Genomic DNA, 26628 nt, shown 5'->3' with positions numbered 1-26628 from the left:
ATACCCGGATGTCCAGAGGAGGGTGACGTGTGAGCCCAATAGATCAATCGATCCCCGAACCTCGAGCGGAACGTACTTCCCGACCCTCCGGGCACTGTGGTGGACTAGGGTCGGTGCGTAACGCCCGCTCGAGTTCAGCATCGACCTCCCACACTACCGGTGCCACCAGACACGACTCAGGCAGTATGGGAGTGGGCTCCACGGACCTCTCCTCCGCGTCATACCGCCGAGACAGCGCATCTGCCTTGCCATTCTGTGAACCAGGGATGTACGTGATCTTAAAAGTAAACCTGGTCAAGAACATACTCCATCTTGCCTGGCGAGGGTTCAGCCTCCTCGCCGCCCGGATGTACTCCAGGTTACGGTGGTCCGTCAAAATGAGGAAAGGGTGTTGAGCCCCCTCAAGCCAGTGCCTCCACACCTTTAGAGCCTGTACCACGGCTAACAGCTCCCTGTCCCCTACGTCATAGTTCCGCTCCGCCGGACTGAGCTTCTTAGAATAAAAAGCACAGGGGCGGAGTTTAGGTGGCGCGCCAGACCGTTGTGAAAGCACGGCTCCTAAACCGGCCTCCGACGCGTCCACCTCTACTTGGAACGGCAAAGAGGGATCCGGATGCGCCAGCACCGGGGCCGAGGTAAACAGGTCCTTCAGCCTCCCAAACGCCCTGTCCGCCTCGGCCGACCACTGCAGACGCACCGGACCCCCTTCAACAGAGACGTGATGGGAGCTGCCACCTGTCCAAAACCCCGGATAAACCTCCTGTAGTAATTTGCAAACCCCAAAAACTGCTGCACCTCCTTCACAGTGGTTGGTGTTTGCCAATTACGCATGGCCGACACCCGGTCTACCTCCATCTTCACCCCTGACGCAGACAACTGATAACCCAAAAAGGAGACCGACTCCTGGAAAAACAGACACTTCTCTGCCTTCACATACAGGTCGTGCTCCACCAGCCTCCGCAACACCCTGCGCACCAGGGCCACATGCTCGACACGGGTAGGTGAGTACACGAGAATGTCATCAATGTACACCACCACCCCCTGCCCCTGCATGTCCCTGAAGATCTCATCCACAAATGATTGGAAAACTGATGGAGCGTTCATCAACCCGTATGGCATGACCAGATACTCGTAATGGCCCGAGGTGGTACTAAAGGCTGTTTTCCATTCATCACCCCTCCCCTGATGCGCACCAAGTTGTACGCGCTCCTGAGATCTAATTTCGTGAAGAAACGCGCCCCATGCAACGACTCAGTCGTGGTCGCAATCAGCGGGAGTGGATAACTATACTTCACCGTAATCTGATTGAGACCACGGTAATCGATGCACGGACGCAAACCACCATCCTTTTTCTTCACGAAAAAGAAACTCGATGACGCGGGGAAGTGGATGGCCGTATGTATCCTTGTCTCAGCGATTCGTCTATGTAAATCTCCATAGCTTTCTTCTCCTCCTGAGACAGAGGATACACATGGCTCCGTGGGAGCGCAGCTCCTGCCTGGAGGTTTATCGCACAATCCCCCTGCCTATGGGGTGGCAACCGCGTCGCCCTCGCCTTACTAAACGCAATAGCCAAATCCCCATACTCAGGTGGAACGTGCAATGCGGGCACCTGGTTTGGACTCTCCACCGAGGTAGCCCCTACGGAAACGCCCAAACACCTACCCACACACTGAGCAGACCACTCCATCAGAGCCCTCTCCTGCCACGAAATCGCTGGGTTATGGGTACTCAACCAGGGCATGCCCAGCACCACCGGATACGCAGGAGAGTCAATCAGGAACAGCTGAATCATCTCCTGATGATCCCCCTGCGCACACATCCTAAGTGGCGCCGTGACCTCCTGATTAAGCCCGTACCCAACGGACGACTATCTAGGCGTGAACGGGAAAAGGAACATCAACAGGAATGAGGGGAATCCCTAACGCTAACCAAAACTTTTTATCAATAAAATTCCCAGCTGCGCCTGAATCTACCAGCGCCTTATGCTGGGAATGAGGTGCTACCTGTGGAAAACGTACAGGCATACAAAAATGGGCAACAGTGAGCTCTGGGTGAGTGGGGCGCCTACTCACCTGGAGGGAATCCCCAGTGCGGGACCTGTCGTCATCTCCCCTAGGAGGCCATCCCCAGCACCTAGCCGCGGTGTGTCCTCCCCGACCACAGTTGGTGCAGTGGATGGACCCCCTAGCCTGCCGACTCCTCCTCTCTCTAGCGCCAGCGCCCCCGAGCTCCATAGGACAAGGCTCGGAGACGCTGGAGGGTGGAATGGACGGACCCTCCGCAGGACATCCGCGGGTAGCCAGCAAGGTATCCAGCCTGATGGACATATCAACCAGCTGGTCGAAAGTGAGGCTGGTGTCCCTACAAGCCAGCTCCCGACGGACGTCCTCTCGTAGGCTGCATCGGTATAGATCGATGAGGGCCCGATCATTCCACCCTGCATCTGCCGCTAGAGTACGGAATTCGAGCGCGAATTCCTGGGCACTTCTCCTCCCCTGCCGGAGGAAGACCAGACGCTCCCCGCCGCTTCCCCTCCGGGGATGGTCAAACACCGCCCTGAAGCGGCGGGAGAACTCGGTGTACGTAATCGTCGTGGCGTCGATCTTCCTCCACTCCGCGTTGGCCCACTCCAACGCTTTTTCCGGCCAGGCAGGAGATCAGGGCGGACACGCTCTCATGCCCTGAAGGTGCCGGGTGCACGGTGGCCAGGTATAGCTCTACCTGGAGCAGGAATCCCTGACACCCAGCCGCGGTCCCGTCGTAGGCCCTCGGGAGAGATAGTCGGACTCCTCGAGGTTCCGGCGCTGGAATGGGCGGGCTGGCCGATGGTGCTGGCAGGGCGGGCGGCGGTGGAGGGCGAACCCCAGCCTCGGAGTGTGGTAATCACCTCCTGCAGGGCGGTCCCCATCTGCAGGAGCTGCTCTTGCTGGTCCCGAACCTGGGCTTCCAGTCTCGTCTGGGCTGCTTCGGCTCCTGCTGATTCCATTGTTGCACGGTGTGTGATTCTGTCAAGGGTGTTGAAATGGTGTGGTGTGGAATCAGGCGCAGAAGCAGATGTACAGTCCAACAAGACTTTACTTGAGCAAAATAATCCAAAAGGCGGCCTGAGGCCAAACAGACGCACACAGGCGTCACACACGAGCGCACAAACACAGAGCGCAAAAACTCTCCTCAACCGAGGAGGAAGCTAATAGAACTGGCGTACCGAAAACACAGGTTACGCACAAACACCTGACACGAAACAATCACACACAACACTAGACAAACACAACGAGAAACTTATAGGACACTAATTACGTCAAAACAGAAACAGGTGTGTAAACAAACAGACAAAAGCAAACGAACATCTAGCGGTGGCAGCTAGAATTCCGGAGACGACGAACGCCGAAGCCTGCCCGAACAAGGGAGAGAGGCAGCCTCGGCCGAAACCGTGACACTATGGGGTAGAACTGGGTTAATCAAGAGCATAAAGTTAGAATTGTTTGTTACTGGGCCAGGATTTGTATTGGGTCATTTAATTTCACTGTGTGGGGGAGTAGAGAGGAAATCTGCCCTAGGGTCAAATTGCTTGCTGTCTTATCTGATGAGAGACTGAAACTAGCTTGTGGCTTTTGTCTCTCTCTTCAAACACAGTGAAGGGAGCGGCACCAGGGTTGAATCGAGTTTGGGCTAGACCTTTGTCTCCTTGGTATCTTCTTGATTGATTACAGCATGAGGGGGTGAGGTTTGTGGAATTTAGGGCCTTGTCATGTTTAAACTAAACATGAGTGTGTGTGCAAGACAGGGGAGCGAGTGATTGGTTGGAGTAATAGTTCAGCCGTCCTCAGGGACAAAGGAAGTGGGTGTGGAGTGATAAAGAGCGGGAAACTGAAGAGGGAGGGATTTAGAGCTAGAAGAGTGGGGGATGATGGTATATAATGTGACGTGAGGAAAACAGAACGGGGTACCACTCTGCAGACTGGTATCGGCTTTGTTGAAAACTTTAAAAAAGTCATTTCTTGATGCAACAAAAACTCTGTAAGACCTGATTTGTAATAAAATATAGTGGTTATTTTCCACAACACCTGTAATCGAACCCACAATTGCTGATGCTCCAGATCCTCAACTAGTCTCAAGAAGGCCAATTTTATTTCTTCTTTAATCAGCACAACCGTTTTCAGCTGTGCTAACATAATTGCAAAATGGTTTTCTAATGATCAATTAGCCTTTTAAAATGATAAACTTGGATTAGCAAACACAATGTGCCATTGGAACACAGGACGGATTGTTGCTGATAATGGGCCTCTGTAAGCCTATGTAGATATTCCATTACAAATCAGCCGTTTCCAGCTACAATAGCCACTTACAACATTAACAATGTCTACACTGTATTTCTGATCAATTTGATGTTATTTTAAAGGACAAAAAAATTGCTTTTCTTTCGAAAACAAGGACATTTCTAAGTGACCCCAAACTTTTGAACGGCAGTGTATATATACACTACCAGTCAAAAGTTTGGACACACCTACTCATTCAAGGGTTTTTCTTTATTTTTACTATTTTTTACATTTTAGAATAATAGTGAAGACATCAAAACTATGAAATAACATATGGAATCATGTAGTAACCAAGAAAGTGATAAACAAATCAAAATATATTTTAGATTTTAGAATCTTCAAAGTAGCCACCCTTTGCCTTGGTGACAGCTTTACACACTTAGCATTCTTTCAACCAGCTTCATGAGGATTGCTTTACCAACAGTCTTGAAAGAGTTCCCACATATGCTGAGCACTTGTTGGCTGCTTTTCCTGCACTCTGCGGTCCAACTCATCCCAAATCATCTCAATTGGGTTGAGGTCGGGTGATTGTGGAGGCCAAGTCATCTGATGCAGCACTCCATCACTCTCCTTCTTGGCCAAATAGCCCTTACACAGCCTGGAGGTGTGTTTTGGGTCATTGTCCTGTTTAAAAACAAATGATAGTCCCTCTAAACGCAAACCAGATGGGATGGTGTATCTCTGCAGAATGCTGTGGTAGCCATGCTGGTTAAGTGTGCCTTGAATTCTAAATAAATCACCAACAAAGCACCCCCACACCACTAATGAACGTCTCCTCTGCAGCAGGATATCTCTGGGTCTTCCTTTCCTCTGGTGGTCCTCATGAGAGCCAGTTTCATCATAGCGCTTGATGGTTTTTGCAATTGCACTTGAAGAAACTTTCAAAGTTCTTGAAATTTTCCGGATTGACTGACCTTCATGTCTTAAAGTAATGATGGACTGTCGTTTCTCTTTGCTTCGTTGAGCTGTTCTTGCCATAATATGGACTTGGTCTTTTACCAAAAATGTGCAAAGCTGTCATCAAGGCAAAGTGTGGCTACTTTGAAGAATATATATTTGACGATAAAATATATTTTGATTTGTTTAACACGTTTTTGGTTACTACATGATTCCATATGTGTTATTTCATAGTTTTGATGTCTTCACTGTTATTCTATAATGTAGAAAATAGTAAAAAATAAAGAAAAACCCTTGAATGAGTAGGTATGTCCAAACTTTTGACTGGTACTGTATATACAATGCATTCTGAAATGATTCAGACCCCTTGACTTTTTCCACATTTTGGTACATTACAACCTTATTCTAAAATTGATTAAATTGTTTTTTTTCCCCTCATCAATCTACACACAATACACCATAATGACAAAGCAAAAACAGGTTTTTAGAAATGTTTGCAAATTTATTAAAAATTTAAAACGGAAATACCACATTTACATAAGTATTCAGACCCTTTACTAAGTACTTTGTTGAAGCACCTTTGGCAGCGATTACAGCCTCTAGTCTTCTTGGGTGTGATGCTACAAGCTTGGCACACCTGTATTTGTGGAGTTTCTCCCATTCTTCTCTGCAGATCCTCTCAAGCTCTGTCAAGTTGGATGGGGAGTATCGCTGCACAGCTATTTTCAGGTCTCTCCAGAGAAGTTCGATCGGGTTCAAGTCCGTCCTCTGGCTGGGCCACTCAAGGACATTCAGAGACTTGTCCCGAAGCCACTCCTGAGTTGTCTTGGCTGTGTGTTTAGTGTCGTTGTCCTGTTGGAAAGTGAACCTTCACCCAAGTCTGAGGCCCTGAGTGCTCTGGAGCAGGTTTTCATCAAGGATCTCTCTGTACTTTGCTCCGTTCATCTTTCTCTTGATCCTGACTAGTCTCCCAGTCCCTGCCACTGAAAAACATCCCCACAGCATGATGCTGCCGCCACCATGCTGCACAGTAGGGATGGTGCCAGGTTTCCTCCAGACGTGACGCTTGGCATTCAGGCCAAAGAGTTCAATCTTGGTTTCATCAGACCAGAGAATCTTGTTTGTATGGTCTAAGAGTCTTTAGGTGCCTTTTGGCGAACTCCAAGCGGAAAAAGTAAAGGGGTCTGAACACTTTCCGAATGCACTGTATACATATATACAGTGCCTTGCAAAAGTATTCATCCCCCTTGGCGTTTTTCCTATTTCATTGCATTACAACCTGTAATTTAAATTGATTTTTATTTGGATTTCTTGTAATGGACATACACAAAATAGTCCAAATTGGTGAAGTGAAATGAAAAAAATAACTTGTTTCAAAAAAGTATAAAAAATAAATAACGGAAAAGTGGTGCATGCATATGTATTCACCCCCTTTGCTATGAAGCCCCTATATAATATCTGGTACAACCAATTACCTTCAGAAGTCACATAATTAGTTAAATGAGGTCCACCTGTGTGCAATCTAAGTGTCACATGATCTGTCACATGATCTCCGTATATATACACCAGTTCTGAAAGGCCCCAGAGTCTGCAACACCACTAAGCAAACACTCAAGTGGTTTATGGGGAAACATTTAAATGTCTTGGAATGGCCTAGTAAAAGTCCAGACCTCAATCCAATTGAGAATCTGTGGTATGACTTAAAGATTGCTGTACACCAGCGGAACCCATCCAACTTGAAGGAGCTGGAGCAGTTTTGCCTTGAAGAATGGGCAACAATCCCAGTGGCTAGATGTGACAAGCTTATAGAGACATACCCCAAGAGACTTGCAGCTGTAATTGCTGCAAACGGTGGCTCTACAAAGTATTAACTTTGGGGGGGGTGAATAGTTATGCACGCTCAAGTTCTGTTTTTGTGTCTTATTTCTTGTTTGTTTCACAAATTATTTTTTTTGCATCTTCAAAGTGGTAGGCATTTGGTGCAAATCAAATGAAACAAACCCCCCAAAAATCCATTTTAATTCCAGGTTGTATGGGATGAGGTGGTGATGAAGGAGTCAGGCGCAGGAGGATAAATCACAGAATATCAGGATTTAATCCGCAAAATACAGGTTTACGCAGAAATGCATCAAACACACTCCAGGGCACAAAACAGGCGCACTGGAAAATACAAGGCACACGGGGAAAATTCTCCCGTCGATACACAATACACGAGCTCCACCGAGCTTCACTAACCTCCACAAACAAACAATCACCCACACAGACAAGGAAGCAGAGGGAACACTTATACCATGACTAATGAGGGAATAAGGACCAGGTGTGTGTGATTGAAGACAAGACAAATGGAGTGATGATAAATGGATCGGCAGTAGCTAGTAAGCCGGTGACGCAGAACGCCGAAACCTGCCCGAACAAGGAGGGGAGGCAGCCTCGGCGGAAGTCGTGACATTATAAGGCAAGAAAATATGAAAAATGCCAAGGGGGGTGAATAGTTTCGCAAGCCACTGTACATAGTTCATCAGGATGTCCTCACATTACAGTGCCTTCAGAAAGTATTCAGACCCCTTGACTTATTCCACTTTTTGTTGTGTTACAGACTGAATTCTAAATGGATTTAATATATGTATTTTCTCACCCATCTACATTTTAGTCATTTAGCAGACGCTCTTATCCAGAGCGACTTACAGTTAGTGAGTGCATACATTTATTTTTTATTTTTCATACTGGCCCCCCGTGGGAATCGAACCCACAACCCTGGCGTTGCAAATGCCATGCTCTACCAACTGAGCTACATCCCTACTGGCCATTCCCTCCCCTACCCTGGGCCAATTGTGCGCCGCCCCATGGGTCTCCCAGTCACGGCCAGCTACGACAGAGCCTGGATTCAAACCAGGATCTCTAGTGGCACAGCTAGCACTGCGATGCAGTGCCTTAGACCACTGCGCCACTCGGGAGACATCTACACACAATACCCCATAATGACCAAGTGAAAACATGTTTTTAAAAATGTTTACTAATTTATTGAAAATGAAATACAAAAATATCTCATTTGCATAAGTATTCACACCCCTGATGCAGTACATCACACCCTGATGCAAAACACCTTTGGCAGCGATTACAGCTGTGAGTCTTTCTGGGTAAATCTCTAAGAGCTTTGCACACCTGAATTGTACAATATTTGCACATTATTCTTTTAAAAGTTCTTCAAGCTCTGTCAAGATGGTTGTTGATCATTGCTAGACAGCCATTTTCAAGTCTTGCCATTCATTTTCAAGCCGATTTAAGTCAAAACTGTAACTCGGCCACTCAGGAACATTCATTGTCGTCTTGGTAAGCAGCTCCAGTGTAGATTTGGCCTTGTGTTTTAGGTTATTGTCCTGCTGAAAGGTGAATTCATCTCCCAGTGTCTGGTGGAAAGCAGACTGAAACAGGTTTTCCTCTAGGATTTTGCCTGTGCTTAGCTCCATTCCATTTCTTTTTTATCATGAAAAACTCCCCAGTCCTTAATGATTACATGCATACCCATAACATGATGCGGCCACCACTATGCTTGAAAATATGGAGAGTGGTACTCAGTAATCTGTTGTATTGGATTTGCAGTATTACTTTAGTGCCTTCTTGCAAACAGGATGCATGTTTTGGAATATTTTTTTCTGTACAGGCTTCCTTCTTTTCACTCTGTCAGTTAGGTTAGTTTTGTGGAGTAACTGCAATGTTTGTTGATCCATCCTCAGATTTCTCCTATCACAGCCATTAAACTCTGTAACTGTTTTGAAGTCACCATTGGCCTCATGGTGAAATTCCTGAGCGGTTTCCTTCCTCTCTGGCAACTGAGTTAGGAAGGACACCTGTATCTTTGTAGTGACTGGGTGTATTGATACACCAACCAAAGTGTAATTAATAACTTCAAATCAAATCAAATCAAATCAAATCAAATTTTATTGGTCACTTGCGCCGAATACAACAGGTGCAGACATTACAGTGAAATGCTTACTTACAGCCCTTAACCAACAGTGCATTTATTTTAAACAAAAAAAGTAAGAATAAAACAACAACAAAAAAGTGTTGAGAAAAAAGAGCAGAAGTAAAAATAAAGTGACAGTAGGGAGGCTATATATACAATAGAATAAAGTGACAGTAGGGAGGCTATATATACAGGGGGGTACCGTTGCATAGTCAATGTGCGGGGGCACCGGCTAGTTGAGGTAGTTGAGGTAATATGTACATGTGGGTAGAGTTAAAGTGACTATGCATAAATACTTAACAGAGTAGCAGCAGCGTAAAAGGGAGGGGGGGGGGGGGCAGTGCAAATAGTCCGGGTAGCCATGATTAGCTGTTCAGGAGTCTTATGGCTTGGGGGTAGAAGCTGTTGAGAAGTCTTTTGGACCTAGACTTGGCACTCCGGTACCGCTTGCCGTGCGGTAGCAGAGAGAACAGTCTATGACTAGGGTGACTGGAGTCTTTGACAATTTTGAGGGCCTTCCTCTGACACCGCCTGGTATAGAGGTCCTGGATGGCAGGGAGCTTTGCCCCTGTGATGTACTGGGCCGTACGCACTACCCTCTGTAGTGCCTTGCGGTCAGAGGCCAAGCAGTTGCCATACCAGGCGGTGATGCAACCAGTCAGGATGCTCTCGATGGTGCAGCTGTAGAATTTTTTGAGGATCTGAGGACCCATGCCAAATCTTTTTAGTCTCCTGAGGGGGAATAGGCTTTGTCGTGCCCTCTTCACGACTGTCTTGGTGTGTTTGGACCATGATAGTTCGTTGGTGATGTGGACACCAAGGAACTTGAAGCTCTCAACCTGTTCCACTACAGCCCCGTCGATGAGAATGGGGGCGTGCTCAGTCCTCTTTTTTTTCCTGTAGTCCACAATCATCTCCTTTGTCTTGGTCACGTTGAGGGAGAGGTTGTTGTCCTGGCACCACACGGCCAGATCTCTGACCTCCTCCCTATAGGCTGTCTCATCGTTGTCGGTGATCAGGCCTACCACTGTTGTGTCGTCGGCAAACTTAATGATGGTGTTGGAGTCGTGCCTGGCCATGCAGTCATGGGTGAACAGAGAGTACAGGAGGGGACTGAGCACGCACCCCTGAGGGGCCCCCGTGTTGAGGATCAGTGTGGCAGATGTGTTGTTACCTACCCTTACCACCTGGGGCGGCCCGTCAGGAAGTCCAGGATCCAGTTGCAGAGGGAGGTGTTTAGTCCCAGGATCCTTAGCTTAGTGATGAGCTTTGAGGGCACTATGGTGTTGAATGCTGAGCTGTAGTCAATGAATAGCATTCTCACGTAGGTGTTCCTCTTGTCCAGGTGGGAAAGGGCAGTGTGGAGTGCGATAGAGATTGCATCATCTGTGGATCTGTTGGGGCGGTATGCAAATTGGAGTGGGTCTAGGGTTTCTGGGATTATGCTGTTGATGTGAGCCATGACCAGTCTTTCAAAGCACTTCATGGCTACAGACGTCAGTGCCACGGGTCGGTAGTCATTTAGGCAGGTTATCTTAGAGTTCTTGGGCACGGGGACTATGGTGGTCTGCTTGAAACATGTTGGTATTACAGACTCAGTCAGGGACATGTTGAAAATGTCAGTGAAGACACTTGCCAGTTGGTCAGCACATGCTCGGAGTACACGTCCTGGTAATCCGTCTGGCCCTGCGGCCTTGTGAATGTTGACCTGCTTAAAAGTCTTACTCACATCGGCTACGGAGAGCGTGATCACATAGTCGTCCGGAACAGCTGGTGCTCTCATGCATGCTTCAGTGTTGCTTGCCTCGAAGCGAGCATAGAAGTGGTTTAGCTCGTCTGGTAGGCTTGTGTCACTGGGCAGCTCGCGGCTGTGCTTCCCTTTGTAGTCTGTAATAGTTTTCAAGCCCTGCCACATCCGACGAGCGTCAGAGCCAGTGTAGTATGATTCAATCTTAGACCTGTATTGACTCTTTGCCTGTTTGATGGTTCGTCGGAGGTCATAGCGGGATTTCTTATAAGCGTCCGGGTTAGAGTCCCGTTCCTTGAAAGCGGCAGCTCTACCCTTTAGCTCAGTGCGGATGTTTCCTGTAATCCATGGCTTCTGGTTGGGGTATGTACGTACGGTCACTGTGGGGACGACATCATCGATGCACTTATTGATGAAGCCAGTGACTGATGTGGTGTACTCCTCAATGCTGTCTGAAGAATCCCGGAACATGTTCCAGTCTGTGCTAGCAAAACAGTCCTGTAGCTTAGCATCTGCGTCATCTGACCACTTTTTTATTAGCCGAATCACTGGTGCTTCCTGCTTCAGTTTTTGCTTATAAGCAGGAATCAGGAGGATAGAGTTATGGTCAGATTTGCCAAATGGAGGGCGAGGGAGAGCTTTGTATGCGTCTCTGTGTGTGGAGTAAAGGTGGTCTAGAGTTTTTTCCCCTCTGGTTGCACATTTAACATGCTGGTAGAAATTAGGTAGAACGGATTTAAGTTTCCCTGCATTAAAGTCCCCTGCTACTAGGAGCGCTGCATCTGGATGAGCGTTTTCCTGTTGATTAATGGCCTTGTACAACTCATTCAGTGCAATCTTAATGCCAGCATTGGTTTGTGGTGGTAAATAGACAGCTATGAAAAATATAGATGAAAACTCTCTTGGTAAATAGTGTGGTCAACATGCTCAAAGGGATAGTGTGGTCAACATGCTCAAAGGGATATTCAATGTCTGCTTTTTTATTTTAACCCATCTACCAATAGGTGCCCTTTTTTGCAAGGCATTGGAAAACCTCCCTGGTCTTTGTGGTTTAATCTGTGTTTGAAATTCACTGCTCGACTGAGGGACCTTACAGATTATTGTATGTGTGGGGTACAGAGATGAGGTAGTCATTCAAAAATCATGTTAAACATTATTATTGCACACAGAGTGAGTCCATGCAACTTGTTATGTTACTTGTTAAGCACATTTTTACTCCTGAACTTATTTAGGCTTGCCATAACAAAGGGGTTGAATACTTATTGACTCAAGATATTTCAGTTTTTCATTTTGATTTGTAAAAATGTCTAAAAACATAATTTGACTTTGACATTATGGGGTATTGTCACACAATCTCAATTTATTCCATTTTTAAATTCAGGATGTAACACAACAAAATGTGGAAAAAGTCAAGGGGTGTGAATGTACTTTCTAATGGCATTGTATATTACACTACATTACCAAGAGTATGTGGACACCTGCTCGATGAACATCTCATTCCAAAATCATGGGTCCCCCCTTTGCTGCTATAACAGCCTCCACTCTTCTGGAAAGGCTTTCCACTAGATGTTGGAACATTGCTGCAGGGACTAGTTTCCTCAAGATCATTAGTAAGGTCGGGCACTGATGTTGGGTGATTAGGCCTGGCTAGTAGTCGGCGTTCCAATTCATCCCAAAGGTGTTCGATGGGGTTGAGGTCAGGGCTCTCCACCAAACTTTACAGTTGGCGCTATGCATTGGGGCAGGTAGCATTCTCCTGGCATCTGCCAAACCCAGATTCGTCCGTCGGACTGCCAAATGGTGAAGCGAGATTCTTCATGATTTAGAAAGGCACACACCTGTCTATATAAGGTCCCACGGCTGACAGAGCATGTCAGAGCAAAAACCAAGCCATGAGGTCGAAGGAATTGTCCGTAGAGCTCTGAGACAGGGTTGTGTCAAGGCACAGATCTGGGAAAGGGTACCAAAAGCACAGTGGCCTCCGTCATTATTAAATGGAAGAAGTTTGGAATCACCAAGACTCTTCCTAGAGCTGGACGCCCGGCCAAACTGAGCAATCGGGGGAGAAAGGCCTTGGTCAGGTAGGTGACCAAAAACCCGATGGTCACTCTGACAGAGCTCCGCGGTCATCCCCCTCTTCAAGGGGGGTGACACTCTAGATCCAAACTGTTACAGACCCATATCCATCCTGCCCTGCCTTTCAAAAGTTTACAAACTTTTGAAAGATTAACAAACAGATCACCGACCATTTCGAATCCCACCGTACCTTCTCCGCTATGCAATCCGGTTTCCGAGCTGGTCATGGGTGCACTTCAGCCACGCTCAAGGTCTTAAATGATATTATAACCGCGATCGATAATAGACAGTACTGTGCAGCCGTCTTCATTGACCTGGCCAAGGCTTTCGACTCTGTCAACCACCGCATTCTTATTGGCAGACTAAATAGCCTTGGTTTCTCAAATGACTGCCTCGCCTGGTTCACCAACTACTTCTCTGATAGAGTTCAATGTGTCAAATCGGAGGGCCTGTTGTCTGGACCTATGGCAGTCTCTATGGGGGTGCCACAGGGTTCAATTCTTGGGCCGACTCTTTTCTCTGTGTATATCAATGACGTCGCTCTTGCTGCTGGTGACTCTCAGATCCACCTCTACGCAGACGACACCATTTTGGTATACATCTGGCCCTTCATTGGACACTGTGTTAACAAACCTCCAAACAAGCTTCAATGCCATACAACACTCCTTCAGTAGCCTCCAACTGCTCTTAAACACTAGTAAAACTAAATGCATGCTCTTCAACCGAACGCTGCTTGCACCCGCCCACCCGACTAGAATCACTACTCTCGACGGGTCTGACCTAGAGTATGTGGACAACTACAAATACCTAAGTGTCTGGTTAGACTGTAAACTCTCCTTCCAGACTCACATTAAGAATCTCCAATCCAAAGTTAAATCTAGAATCGGTTTCCTATTTCGCAACAAAGCCTCCTTCACTCATGCTGCCAAACATGCCCTCGTAAAACTGACTATCCTACCGATCCTTGACTTCGGCGATGTCATTTACAAAATAGCCTCCAACACTCTACTCAGCAAATTGGATGCAGTCTATCACAGTGCCATCCGTTTTGTCTCCAAAGCCCCATATACTACCCACCACTGTGACCTGTACGCTCTTGTTGGCTGGTCCTCACTACATATTCGTCGCCAAACCCACTGGCTCCAGGCCATCTATAAATCACTGCTAGGCAAATCCCCGCCTTATCTTAGCTCATTGGTCACCATAGCAACACCCACTCGTAGTATGCGCTCCAGCAGGTATATCTCACTGGTCATCCCCAAAGCCAACACCTCCTTTGGCTGCCATTCCTTCCAGTTCTCTGCTGCCTATGACTGGAACAAATTGCAAACATCTCTGAAGCTGGAGACACTTATCTCCCTCACTAACTTTAAGCATCAGTTGTTAATACTAATTGTAATTATTTTGCACTATAGCCTATTTATTGCCTTGCCTCCATAACTTGCTACATTTGCACACACTGTATATATATTTATTTCTGTTGTATTTTTGACTTTGTTTTGTTTCATCCCATATGTAACTCTGTGTTGTTGTTTTTATCGCACTGCTTTGCTTTATCTTGGCCAGGTCGCAGTTGTAAATGAGAACTTGTTCTCAACTGGCTTACCTGGTTAAATAAAGGTGAAATAAATAAATAAAAAGAGCTCTAGAGTTCCTCTTTGAGATGGGAGAACCTTCCAGAAGGACACCCATCTCTGCAGCACTCCACCAATCATGCCTTTATGGTAGAGTGGCCAGACGGAAGCCACTCCTCAGTAAAAGGCACATAACAGCCCGCTTGGAGTTTGCCAAAAGGCACATAAAGACTCTCAGACCATGAAAAACAAGATTCTCTGGTCTGATGAAACCAAGATTTAACTCTTTGGCCTGAATGCCAAGCATCACATCTGGAGGACTCCTGGCACCATCCCTACGGTGAAGCATGGTGGTGGCAGCATCATGCTGTGGGGATGTTTTTCAGCGGCAGGGACTGGGAGACTAGTCAGGATCGAGGCAAAGATGAATGGAGCAAAGTACAGATAGATCCCTGATGAAAACCTACTCCAGAGCGCTCAGGACCTCAGACGGGGGCGAAGATTCACCTTCCAACAGGACAACGACCCTAAGCACACAGCCAAGACAACGCAGGAGTGGCTTCGGGACACACACAGCCAAGACAACGCAGGAATGGCTTCGGGACAAGTCTCTGAATGTCCTTGAGAAGCCCAGCCAGAGCCTGGACTTGAACCCAATCGAACATCGCTGGAGAGACCTGAAAATAGCTGTGCAGCGACACTCGCCATCCAACCTGACAGAGCTTGAGAGGATCTGCAGAGAAGAATGGGAGAAACTCCCCATATACAGGTGTGCCAAGCTTGTAGCGACATACCCAAGAAGACTCCAGGCTGTAATCGCTGCCAAAGGTGCTTCAACAAAGTACGTAGTAAAGGGTCTGAATACTTATGTAAATGTGATATTTCAGTTTTTTTAATTTTTAATAAATTAGCATACATTTATAAAAACCTATTTTCCCTTTGTCATTATGGGGTATTGTGTGTAGATTGATGGGGGGGGGGGACAATGTAATCCATTTTAGAATAAGGTTGTAATGTAACAAAATGTGGAAAAAGTAAAGGGGTCTGAATACTTTCCGAAGGCACTGTACATATAATTTTTTGGGGTGTGAAATTCGTACAAAGGGCCGCCAGTTGCTCATCCCCGCTTTATACTATTGACTGGCTGACTTATCTGTGATGATAAATCTTGCCTTTAATCAACGTTTCTATTTTTTCCAGCCGGGTTTGCTTGCTGCAAGTATTTTAAATTATGCATGCAGTTGAAAGAGTGCAGTTCTGTAACGAAATGTTGAGCAACATTGTCTACCTACATTTTATAAGTATATCAGTTATACCTATTGTGTAACTATGTAAAAAAATATTGTTTCAGCAACCATGAAGTGAAGAGACTATTATGATTATACGTTTCTGGAGTGAAAGTCATATTGTCTTACATTTTCATCATTTAGCAGACGCTCTAATCCAGAGCGATTTACAGGAGAAATTAGGGTTAAGTACCTTGCCCAAGGGCACATCGACAGATTTTCACCTAGTCGGCTCGGGGATTAGAAACAGCGACCTTTCGGTTGCTGGCACAACGCTCTTAACCACTAAGCTACCTGCCACCTTCTTACTCCTGCTCTGCATTCCACAACCCTGCCTGCTATCCCAGTATATTCACAGGTCTGAGTGTAGCAGCAGCCCCCATAACTCCTGTTGGTGGGTTCATTTTTTAGTTTTGTGTTTTGAGTTTTCGCATTTTTGAATAATGTGAGTCTGCATCTAAAATAGCCAATCATAGCAACAAGTTAATGACGGTTATGGGATTCATAGCCCCCTGGAACAGACAAGCATTCGTCAAAGTCCATAGGCCTAAAGCTCTTTGTTTTTACTAATTTGAAAAAGAAAAATAGAAATTCAAATAGTGATTTAGTTACTGAAAGAGCCACACCCATGGTGCTGTTTAGATGTGTCCCTTTCCTACCACAGGCTGTAACTACACACTGGGATCTGTTGTTTCATTTCTCTCCCTCTGTCCCAAATGATCAGGTTCTGTAATGCCCCTTTAATTGCTGACAATGTGTCCACATTGTAAACAATGCATCGTGATGAGGATCTAATGAGTGGGTGAACACCTAGATGTTTTGGGTGATTAGGCATTAATGAGGCTGCCTTTTAATTGCGCACTTTGGGGACTTAACAAAGAAAACATATATTTCTTTCTTCTTTCTTTAGCTATAGCGCTTTCTCAAGCTTGTGAGGATCAATCTCCATGTTGGATCTCACGTTGTGTTTTTATAAATGACACAGTTTAGTCTCTGGCTGACTGACTCTGTGACTGTCCTTCAGAGAAAGTCAAGGCAGGCAGATGCTGCCTGCGCTATAATTAATGATTACCTTTAATCACTTTCTCCAATGAGAGTTTTGTCCCCCCGGTGACAGATACAAAATATCTCTCTGCACACACACACCAGAGAGACAGCTGTCTATAAAAAAAACATCATGAAAGATTCACATGTTCAAATAACAAATTCAAAGTCTGGGGAAAATAAATATGAATGTGGTTCAAGATACATGGCATAAATTGAAGGTAAAATAATTATACTTACAGCGTTATAATAACTACACACTGTACTGTACGTAACTTATTTATGTAACCTTATGTAAGTATATTAGCACATGATCTGAAATCCCTTTCTTTTTGCCTCCTTAGATTACAATGTGGACGATGGATATTTGGATGCCATACTAGGAGGTGAGTTATAATAGAGTTCCTCTCATACCCAGAACATTCAAAGGCCTTCCATGCTTTGCCTCCCACTGCAAACCTCATCCACGTCGATATTGCTGATAGATTTGATGCTGGAGGCAGAAGTTTAATGATGGTGCAACACAAATACATCTCTTTCTCTTTCTTTCAGAGAGCAATAGAGTCTGCTAAATGTTTCGGAACAGAGCTATTTAAAGCCAATTTTTGAAGTCAGCCAACCAACGGGCCAAATTTAAAATGTAATGCTACTGTTATTTTTATGGCACAAAATATTGCCATTGTCTGCCAACAGCTGTAAAAGACCACGAAATATGCATTTAAAAAGACACTGTTCTTCTTCTGCCAGTAATGTGTTCAAATTAGAATCTAGCCTGAAACTGTCTTTTATATTATCAAGAGACTGGCATTCCACAAAATAGACTATTAAGTCACAAAACATCTTCACAAGTTGTGGTTTTCTGCCTCAGGCAGTTCTTTCAAACTTAACGGTTCACAGTAGGACAAAGTGTCTCTCCTACCACACTACCGCTACCATTCACTGTTGGCAAACTATCACGATGAACTTTGATTGAACAATTTTCATTTGAAAATAACAGAGAAACAGCTGTTTGGGCCTGTTCACAGTGGTTAGTACTTGCCGAAAACACTACATAACAAACTCTTGTTTTGCACTGCACTCTGTTGGCAGGTTTAAGCTTGATCAGTCTTTTGGAGATGCATATCCCTTTTGGGTTGGCGTTTACCAACTAGGCAAGGAGCAGTCTTCTTTCTGATCCACATACATTCCAATGACTTTGCCCATTCAAAGATCAATGACACTTCAAGGTCGAAGTCCTGCCCGTGAAGAATCGCGGGCTATTGTAAAAACCATCCCCATTGTATTTTGCCATTGTCATTGTGATAGTGAATTGTCATTGTGAAGCCGAAGTCCTTGCTATAACATCCTCATCTGCATTTGTAGCTGTCATTGCTGCTGTGGTCCTGGTGCTGTTGTGCCTGGCGGTGGTAGTGATTCGCTACATGTACCGGCACAAGGGCACCTACCACACCAACGAGGACAAGGGCACTGAGTTTGCCGAAACAGCGGATGCGGCGCTCCGGGGCGACCCGGCTCTTCAGGATGCCATGGACGAGAGCAAGAAGGAGTACTTTATCTAATCTGAGGAGTGGCGCCCCCTGCTGTTTACTATGGACATTAGGCTCCCAAAATATGTGTTTTGGGGTATTTTGGGGTTGGAGAATAGAAAGCTTGGAGAGTGGGTGAAAATGACCTCGCTGTACTTAAGTGAATAATGTCCTATCAGTTAAAGATGATCTGCTTCTATCGCTAAAGGTCTCTGTTTCCTGATGAGACTCTGGCTAAAGGTCTGTTTTCCTGATGAGACTCTGGTCAGTGACTGATTAGACAACAATTTACCAAAGAGGCATCTTACGATAATATTTATTCAGTATTCTTCACACCTAACTGTTTTCCTCTTTAATATATTTGGCATATCACCAAACATAGAGAAACAAAACATTGGCTTTGCTATGAGGAGGCTATATTTGAAGAGTTGATTTCATTTGTGTTTTTCCATCAGAAATGATTGCTTATACATGTGTGTGTAAAATATTACTGTACACAGATTTTTTATTCATAGTTTTTAGATGTGTATGAAAATGTGTTTTTTTTGCAAAACGCTACATATCAATTGTTTAGCTGGAATGGAATGTTCGTATCCTGTTTATTTGACTGTGATATGTGGTTGTCTCACCTAGCTATCTTAAGAGGAATGCACTTACTGTAAGTTGCTCTGGATAATGCATCTACTAAATGACTAAAATGTTTTACATACAGATCTCATATTACTGTGTGTGTGTGGGGGCGGGGTGGGGTTGTGGGGGTTGGCGTTCTACTAAGTTAACATATGTAATTGTTTTAAAGATGTCATAACATGGATCATTTATATATTTGATTTAGAATGATTAGGACCCCTGTAGGTATCAAAACAATTACTTGTTAAAATATTGAATTTGGCCTTTACAACTATATCCCATAGAAACGAATTGAATAACATGTTCATAAATGGCAAAAAAAAGACGGTCAAAAAATACATCATAAGGAACAAGGTTTTGAAGTGTCTGTGCTATATCTAGGAGATATAAGAAAGATCAGGAAATATTTTTGTTTTTTGGACACATATTTAACCCCTTTTTTCGTTGGCACAAAACTAGCTCCATACTTCCATTCCTTTTTTCAACCGGTACCGGGTGACCTTCAGATGAGTCCCATGGCACTTGTGTCCACAGTGGGGTCATATTAGTTTGTAGCCCAAATGGTTCGGAAGTTGGCACATCGGCGGTACCGACTTCAGACGAGTCCCGTGTGGGTCATAGAGCAAAACAGAGAACACCATCGTGTTCGTGAGAGTCTCACCTTTACATCTTTCCATTTGGTTATATTAGTTAGTAGGCCAAACCGTTCGGACGCACAGACGTTTTCATGAGAATACCTATTTATATAAACAGCGCTGTAGCTCTGCCACTTTCCAGCGCAGATGCGGAAGGCCAACATCGGCGGATGCAATGGATTGAGACGCAACCCAACTCTAGCTTAAACTGACTGATTTTGATTTTCTTATGTTAATTAGACTGACGCAGAGGTGTGTGAATAGACTATAAATATTGATGTTTCAAATGTATCATTTGTATAGTTCTTTATTTTAAAAATGTAGCTATTTGTTACATTTGTAAAACGTAAAAATAAATAGATTATTATTTGTTTCTCTAAAATGAAACCATCGATAGATTTTAAACAAAACACTGAGTATACCAAACATTAGCAACAACTTCCTAATATTGAGTTGTGAAAAAACACACCAATCTCTTTCATAAATCATTTTAACAATAAATGCTAATATCCCAACATTTCTGAGAATGGATATATAGCATTTTTGAATGAAACTCTTAATTTGTCATGCGGAACATCTTCCTATGGGGACCTGTCTGAAAAAAGTGAGATACCAATTTCAAGGGAACGCATGTATCATTGGTTAATAACTAGTTAATTACAGACCCAAAGAGATAACGAGAGAGCTAAACCAGCTACAGTGCCTTCAGAAAGTATTCATACCCCTTGACTTATTCCACATGTTGTTGTGTTACAGCCTGTATTCGAAATGGATTAGATTGTTTTTCTTTCAAAATTCTTCAAGCTCTGTCAAGATGGTTGTTGATCATTGCTAGACAACGATTTTCAGGTCCTGCCATAGATTTTCAAGCAGATTTAAGTCAAAACTGTAACTCGGCCACTCAGGAACATTCACTGTCTTCTTGGTAAGCAAATCCAGTGTAGATTTGGCCTTGTGTTTTAGGTTATTGCCCTGCTGAAAGGTGAATAAAGCTCCCAGTCTCTGGTGAAAAGTAGACTGAACCAGGTTTTCCTTTAGGATTTTGCCTGTGCTCAGCTACATTCCGTTTCTTTTTTATCCTGAAAAACTCCCAGTCGTTAACGATTAAAGCATACCCATAACATGATGCAGCTACCACTATGCTTGAAAATATGGAGAGTGGTACTCAGCAATGTATTGGATTGGATTTGCCCCAAACATAGCACTTTGTATTCAGGACAAACATGTAATTGCTTTGCCAAATGTTTTGCAGTATTACTTTAGTGGCTTGTTGCAAATAGGATGCATGTTTTGGAATAAAATAAATTCTGTACAGGCTTCCTTATTTTCACACTGTCAATTAGGTTAGTATTGTGGAGTAACTACGATGTTGTTGATCCATCCTCAGTTTTCTCCTATCACAGCCAATAAACTCTGGAATTGTTTTAAATCACCATTGGCCTCATGGTGAAATCCCTGAGCGATTTCCTTCCTCTCCGGCAACTGAGTTAGGAAGGACGCCTGTATCTTTGTAGTGACTTGGTGTATTGATACACCATCCAAAGTGTAATTAATAACCTCACCATGCTCAAATGGATATTCAATGTCTGCTTTTTTATTTTTACCCATCTACCAATAGGTGCCCTTCTTTGCGAGGCACTGAAAACCGTCCCTGGTCTTTGTGGTTTAATCTGTGTTTGAAATTCACTGCTTGACTGAGGGACCTTAGAGATAAGGGTATGTGTGGGGTACAGGGATGGGGCAGTCATTCAAAAATAATCTTAAACACTATTATTGCTATTATTGCACACAGAGTGATTCCATGCAACGTATTATGTGACATGTTATTAAGCAAATGTTTACTCTTGAATTTACTTGGGCTTGCCATAACAAAGGGGTGAATACTTATTGACTCAAGACATTTCATCATTTCACTTTGACATTATGGAGTATTGTCTGTAGGCCAGTGACAAAAAATATCTCAATTTAATCAATTTTAAACTTTAAAATGAAGGAAGACCTTGCCTGATGGGGGTTAGTTGTGAAGGCCAAAGTGATGCTCTGTCCTAGACAGGGAGAACCAGGGTTCAGACCGGTTCCTAATGATATTTTCTCACTAGCAGCCTGTCAACTGACTTAGGTCAATTCCAAGTATAAATTGACATGCTATTTGGAGAGCCACAGAAAACCAAACATATTGTGGTCTTCCCATCCTGATTTGGGCCTAATAAATTACACCTCAACATTACTAATGAATAAAAAATGCTTTTTAATGCATTATTGATTCTTCAAGTATTGTGCGGTTTGTGTCCATTAAATGTTTAGAATGGACATTACAGACTATCATTGTTTTGGGATTGGTGCAGAACTCAATGATGACTATGTCAGAGCCTGACAAATTTATGTCCTGTTCAAATTTCTGAGGATGGATAAGTGTTGTAAATCTATTTGTGGAACTTTTTGTGGGATTATTTCTTGGAACATTGTAATGATGCTTTTTAAATTGCCTTGCAAAAAAATACAATATTAAAGTACATCTAATTTCCAGCTATAGCTGCCCTGACTCAGTGAAAGAACAACTTCAATCATTGGATATTGTTTGTGACTTTCTGCCAGGATGAAACTAAACAAAAATGAGAACACCAAGGAAATGTTTTTTGTCAGTTAATTTTATTGTGGTGGAAATGGCAACTGGAAATACGCCCCTGAGCTCCAAGACTCATTTTAATTTCCCAACCCCCCTATTCTCTGTTGGCTATGTGAAATGTGAAAACTCAGCAGAACTTTTCTTTGTCTCTATGATTGCCAAGTTTGAAAAGAAATGAGAGTTGTCTTGGTTCAAACAGCAGGTTTGATAACTAGATGGCTCCTCTGCACATTTTGCTTTGATAACTAGTGCTGATCAAGGTATGATTAAATCTCTGCAAACATGTATAAGACACACACAACGATATAATTATTCACTCTCCATAGGGTGGCCACTTCTTTTTAGATCACACGTTAAGTGGAGCATAAGACACTTGTCACCAAAATCTATTTCATCTCTGCTGAAGATATTGAAATTCTCTCTAGTAATTTCCTAACACAAGATAAAAATGAAAAGACTTGTAGTAAGAGGATGCATGGCTATGCTACGGCATAGCATATAGCAAAAGCTCTTACGTAACTGTAGATTGATCCCAGAATGCATCATCTGTTTGCTTTTTGCCCTCTTTGCAATAGGGCATGCCATTGACTTTCACTGTAAGTGAACTGCATACAGTAATAGCTGTTTTCAAACATCCATTTCATTTATTTTTTCCCATTCTTAACTGACAGGAGACCACTGACATTGACAAACAGAGCAGAAAGATCCCAGCTTGCCTCAGCAGCAGTAAGAAATAAAATGTTACTCTGTTTCTTTTGCACTGAGGGATAACCGGATTAAAGCGGGAGGAATATATTCTAAGTCCCCTTCACCACAAATGTTTTCTTAACTGTTTAAATATTAATGTTGACAAATTATTTTGAAGCTCAAATGTTTTATTTATTTCCACAAGGTATATTAAACTAAAAGCAAATAAAAGGCATTCCAAGTCAAACTTACTATTTCCAAGTTTTCGAAAATGACATATGGGTCGTTCCACAAAATGAGTGCCTTTTGCGTTCCTTTGATAGTAGAAATTGTGCACCAATATTGAATTTTAAAAGCATGTTATATTAAATGAAGTGCCCTTTAATATAGACCACATGGAAAATTCAATAAAACATATTTTTTATATGAATAAAGACTTGCGAAAGTGCTAAGATTCAGCATTTTGACATGTCCCTCCATGCACCCTCTGTGACTTTTAGGAACATTTTAACCCACTTAACCCCAAAATGTCTCCAAGTTTTCACCATCATAGTTATTTTGTTGCTTTGACAAAGTCATTTCTGAAGATAATAATTTATTTCATGTGATTAGTGATTTATTTACATCTGTAACTCATTTTAAGGTCAACCCCTTTAAGTGAACTGAACTCTCATTTTAATATGGTGAAACTATTCATTTTCAACAACAACACCAAAAAATTGAACATAGTCAAATCATAGTGTAAAAGCAGGTGAGCTGGTTCTATTGTTTTTGCCATTTGCTTGTGTATTGTGGTGGAAAACTGAGAGGGTCGCGCATTACACGTCAACCCTGTCACCCAACTGCCATTCGCTGTTGCACACAACATGCTTCAATTCCCCCTGTTACAAGGGGATTTATGGCTGACTTAAGATGAAATCGTCAATGCTGTTACAATCAACCCTGTTACGGTCAACCCTGTTACGGTCAACCCTGTTACTTTATTTGGCACCCATTAGTATAATAATTTTTTATTTAACCTCTTGAGGAAAACTCGTTTTGTATTAAGTTGAATGTGTTCTTTATGACAAAATGTTAAAATTAGGTGAAATCAAACGTTTTTTTTGTTGCTTTTACCAAGTTGCACTTCTCAAAAGGCACCGAATTTGTGGAACGACCCATATATATACAATAATATACATGTATTAATGAGTGACAAGTTCTGCTCGGGTTCAGAATTATTTTCCGTGACTGGTGAGCTGTTCCGGATCAACAGACAGCTGAGTATAGTCCGAGCGAGTCTGTTTATCAAAACCTCTGACGAGCCCACCATCAAAAGACTGCTGTGAAACCTATCAAGCATGTGTCCCCCTGCAGAGAAGATTTAGTTCTGAACGCTAAACAAGCTGAGAAACGATGAACTGAGTATTGCTTCCATGTAAACCACTCTTCTGAAATCTCTAAGCTCCAACATGATTCCAGGGGAATTAATCTATTTCTGCCGTACAGTATAAATCTGACTGAACTTCATAATTACAGTCTAGTTATAACTAGGGCCCAGAGATGTTCCTGGTCAGGTTGCATCACTCAGAGCCTCTAGCCTCAGACCTTAATAATGGCTAAAGCATGGACGGCTTCATTGAAATAATCCATTCTCTTTCCAACCATATACTCTCCGTAACAATCGTTCACGCTCAAACAACAAAACTATACCCAAAGAAACATGTAGGCATACTGCTATCATACCTTGCCTGTCCACTTGACAGTAGTAACATACACTACATGACCAAAAGTATGTGGACACATGCTTGTTGAACATCTCATTCCAAAATCATGGGCATTAATATGGAGTTGGTCCCCCCTTTGCTGCTATAACAGCCTCCACTCTTCTGGGAAGGCTTTCCACTAGATGTTGGAACATTTCTGTGGGGACTTGCTTCCATCCAGCCACAAGAGCATTAGTGAGGTTGGGCACTGATGTTGGGCGATTAGGCCTGGCTCGCAGTCGGCGTTCCAATTCATCCCAAAGGTGTTCAATGGGGTTGAGGTCAGGGCTCTGTGCAGGCCAGTCAAGTTCTTCTACACTGATCTCCACAAACCATTTCTGTATGGACCTCGCTTTGTGCACGGGGGCATTGTCATGCTGAAACAGGAAAGGGCCTTCCCCAAACTGTTGCCACAAAGCTGGAAGCACAGAATCGTCTAGAATGTCATTGTATGCTGTAGAGTTAAGATTTCCCTTCACTGGAACTAAGGGGTCTAGCCCAAACCATGAAAAACAGCCCTAGACCATTATTCCTCCTCCACCAGGTAGAGTTCTCCTGGCATCCAGACTCCCAGATGGTGAAGCGTGATTCATCACTCCAGAGAACGCGTTTCCACTGCTCCAGAGTCCAATGGCGGCGAGCTTTACACCACTCCTGCCAAGGCTTGGCATTGCACATGATGATCTTAGGCTTGTGGGCGGTTGCTCGGCCATGGAAACCCATTTCATGAAGCTCCCGACTAGCAGTTATTGTGCTGACGTTGCTTCCAGAGGCAGTTTGGAACTTGGTAGTGAGTGTTGTAACCAAGGACAGATGATTTTTACGCCTACGCGCTTCAGCACTCGGCGGTCCCGTTCTGTGAGCTTGTGTGGTCTACCACTTCACGGCTGATCCGTTGTTGCTCCTAGACATATCCACAATTCACAATAACAGCACTTACAGGTGACTGGGGCAGCTCTAGCAGGGCAGAAATTTGACAAACTGACTTGTTGGAAAGGTGGCATCCTGTGACGCTGCCATGTTGAAAGTCACTGAGCTCTTCAGTAAAGCCATTCTACTGCCAATGTTTGTCTATGGAGATTGCATGGCTGTGTACACGATTTTATACACCTGTCAGCAACAGGTGTGGCTGAAATAGCCGAATCCACTCATTTGAAAGGGTGTCCACATACTTTTGTATATATTTATTTAAATAACATTTAACCTTTATTTAACTAGGCAAGTCAGTTAATAGCAAATTCTTATTTACAATGATGACCTACCAAGAGGCAAAAGGCCTCCTGCGGGGACGGGGGCTGGGATTAAAAATAAAAATGTTGCACAAAACACAAATCACGACAAGAGAGACACCACAACACTACGTAAAGATAGACCTAAGACAACAACACAGCATGGTAGCAACACAACATGACAACAACACGGTAGCAACACAACATGGCAGCAGCACAACATGGTAGCAGCACAACATGGTAGCAGCACAAAACATGGTACAAACATTATTGGGCACAGACAACAGCACAAGGGCAAGAAGGTAGAGACAACAATACATCACGCGAAGCAGCCACAAGTGTCAGTAAGAGTGTCCATGATTGAGTCTTTGAATGTAGAGATGGATATAATACTGTCCAGTTTCAGTGTTTTTTGCAGCTCGTTCCAGTCGCTAGCTGCAGCGAACTGAAAAGAGGAGCGACCCAGGGACGTTGTGTGTGCTTTGGGAACCTTTAACAGAATGTGACTGGCAGAACGGGTGTTGTATGTGGAGGATGAGGGCTACAGTAGGAATCTCAGATAGGAGGGAGTGAGGCCTAAGAGGGTTTTCTAAAGCATCAACCAGTGGGTCCCCCCCCAGCGGGGCCCCATAGATTTTGTTAG

The 26628-nt window shown here is 43.9% G+C and overlaps 1 protein-coding gene across 2 annotated transcripts in view; it reads left to right on the top strand.

Annotated features, from left to right (window-relative positions):
• The window catches only part of LOC121555202 (glycophorin-C), a 52010-nt gene extending 33052 nt beyond the window's left edge, over positions 1-18958 (top strand). For both annotated transcript variants that reach the window (XM_041869045.2, XM_045212055.1), the window contains 2 exons: positions 17252-17293; positions 18270-18958. In XM_041869045.2, coding sequence (XP_041724979.1) covers positions 17252-17293; positions 18270-18466 — 239 coding nt within the window. In that variant the 3' untranslated portion in view covers positions 18467-18958. The remainder of the gene's footprint in view (positions 1-17251; positions 17294-18269) is intronic.
• The last annotated feature ends 7670 nt before the right edge of the window (positions 18959-26628 follow it).

The sequence above is a fragment of the Coregonus clupeaformis genome, chromosome 40 (assembly GCF_020615455.1).
Source record: "Coregonus clupeaformis isolate EN_2021a chromosome 40, ASM2061545v1, whole genome shotgun sequence".
Taxonomy (NCBI): domain Eukaryota; kingdom Metazoa; phylum Chordata; class Actinopteri; order Salmoniformes; family Salmonidae; genus Coregonus; species Coregonus clupeaformis.
This window is presented reverse-complemented; position numbering and strand designations above follow the sequence as displayed.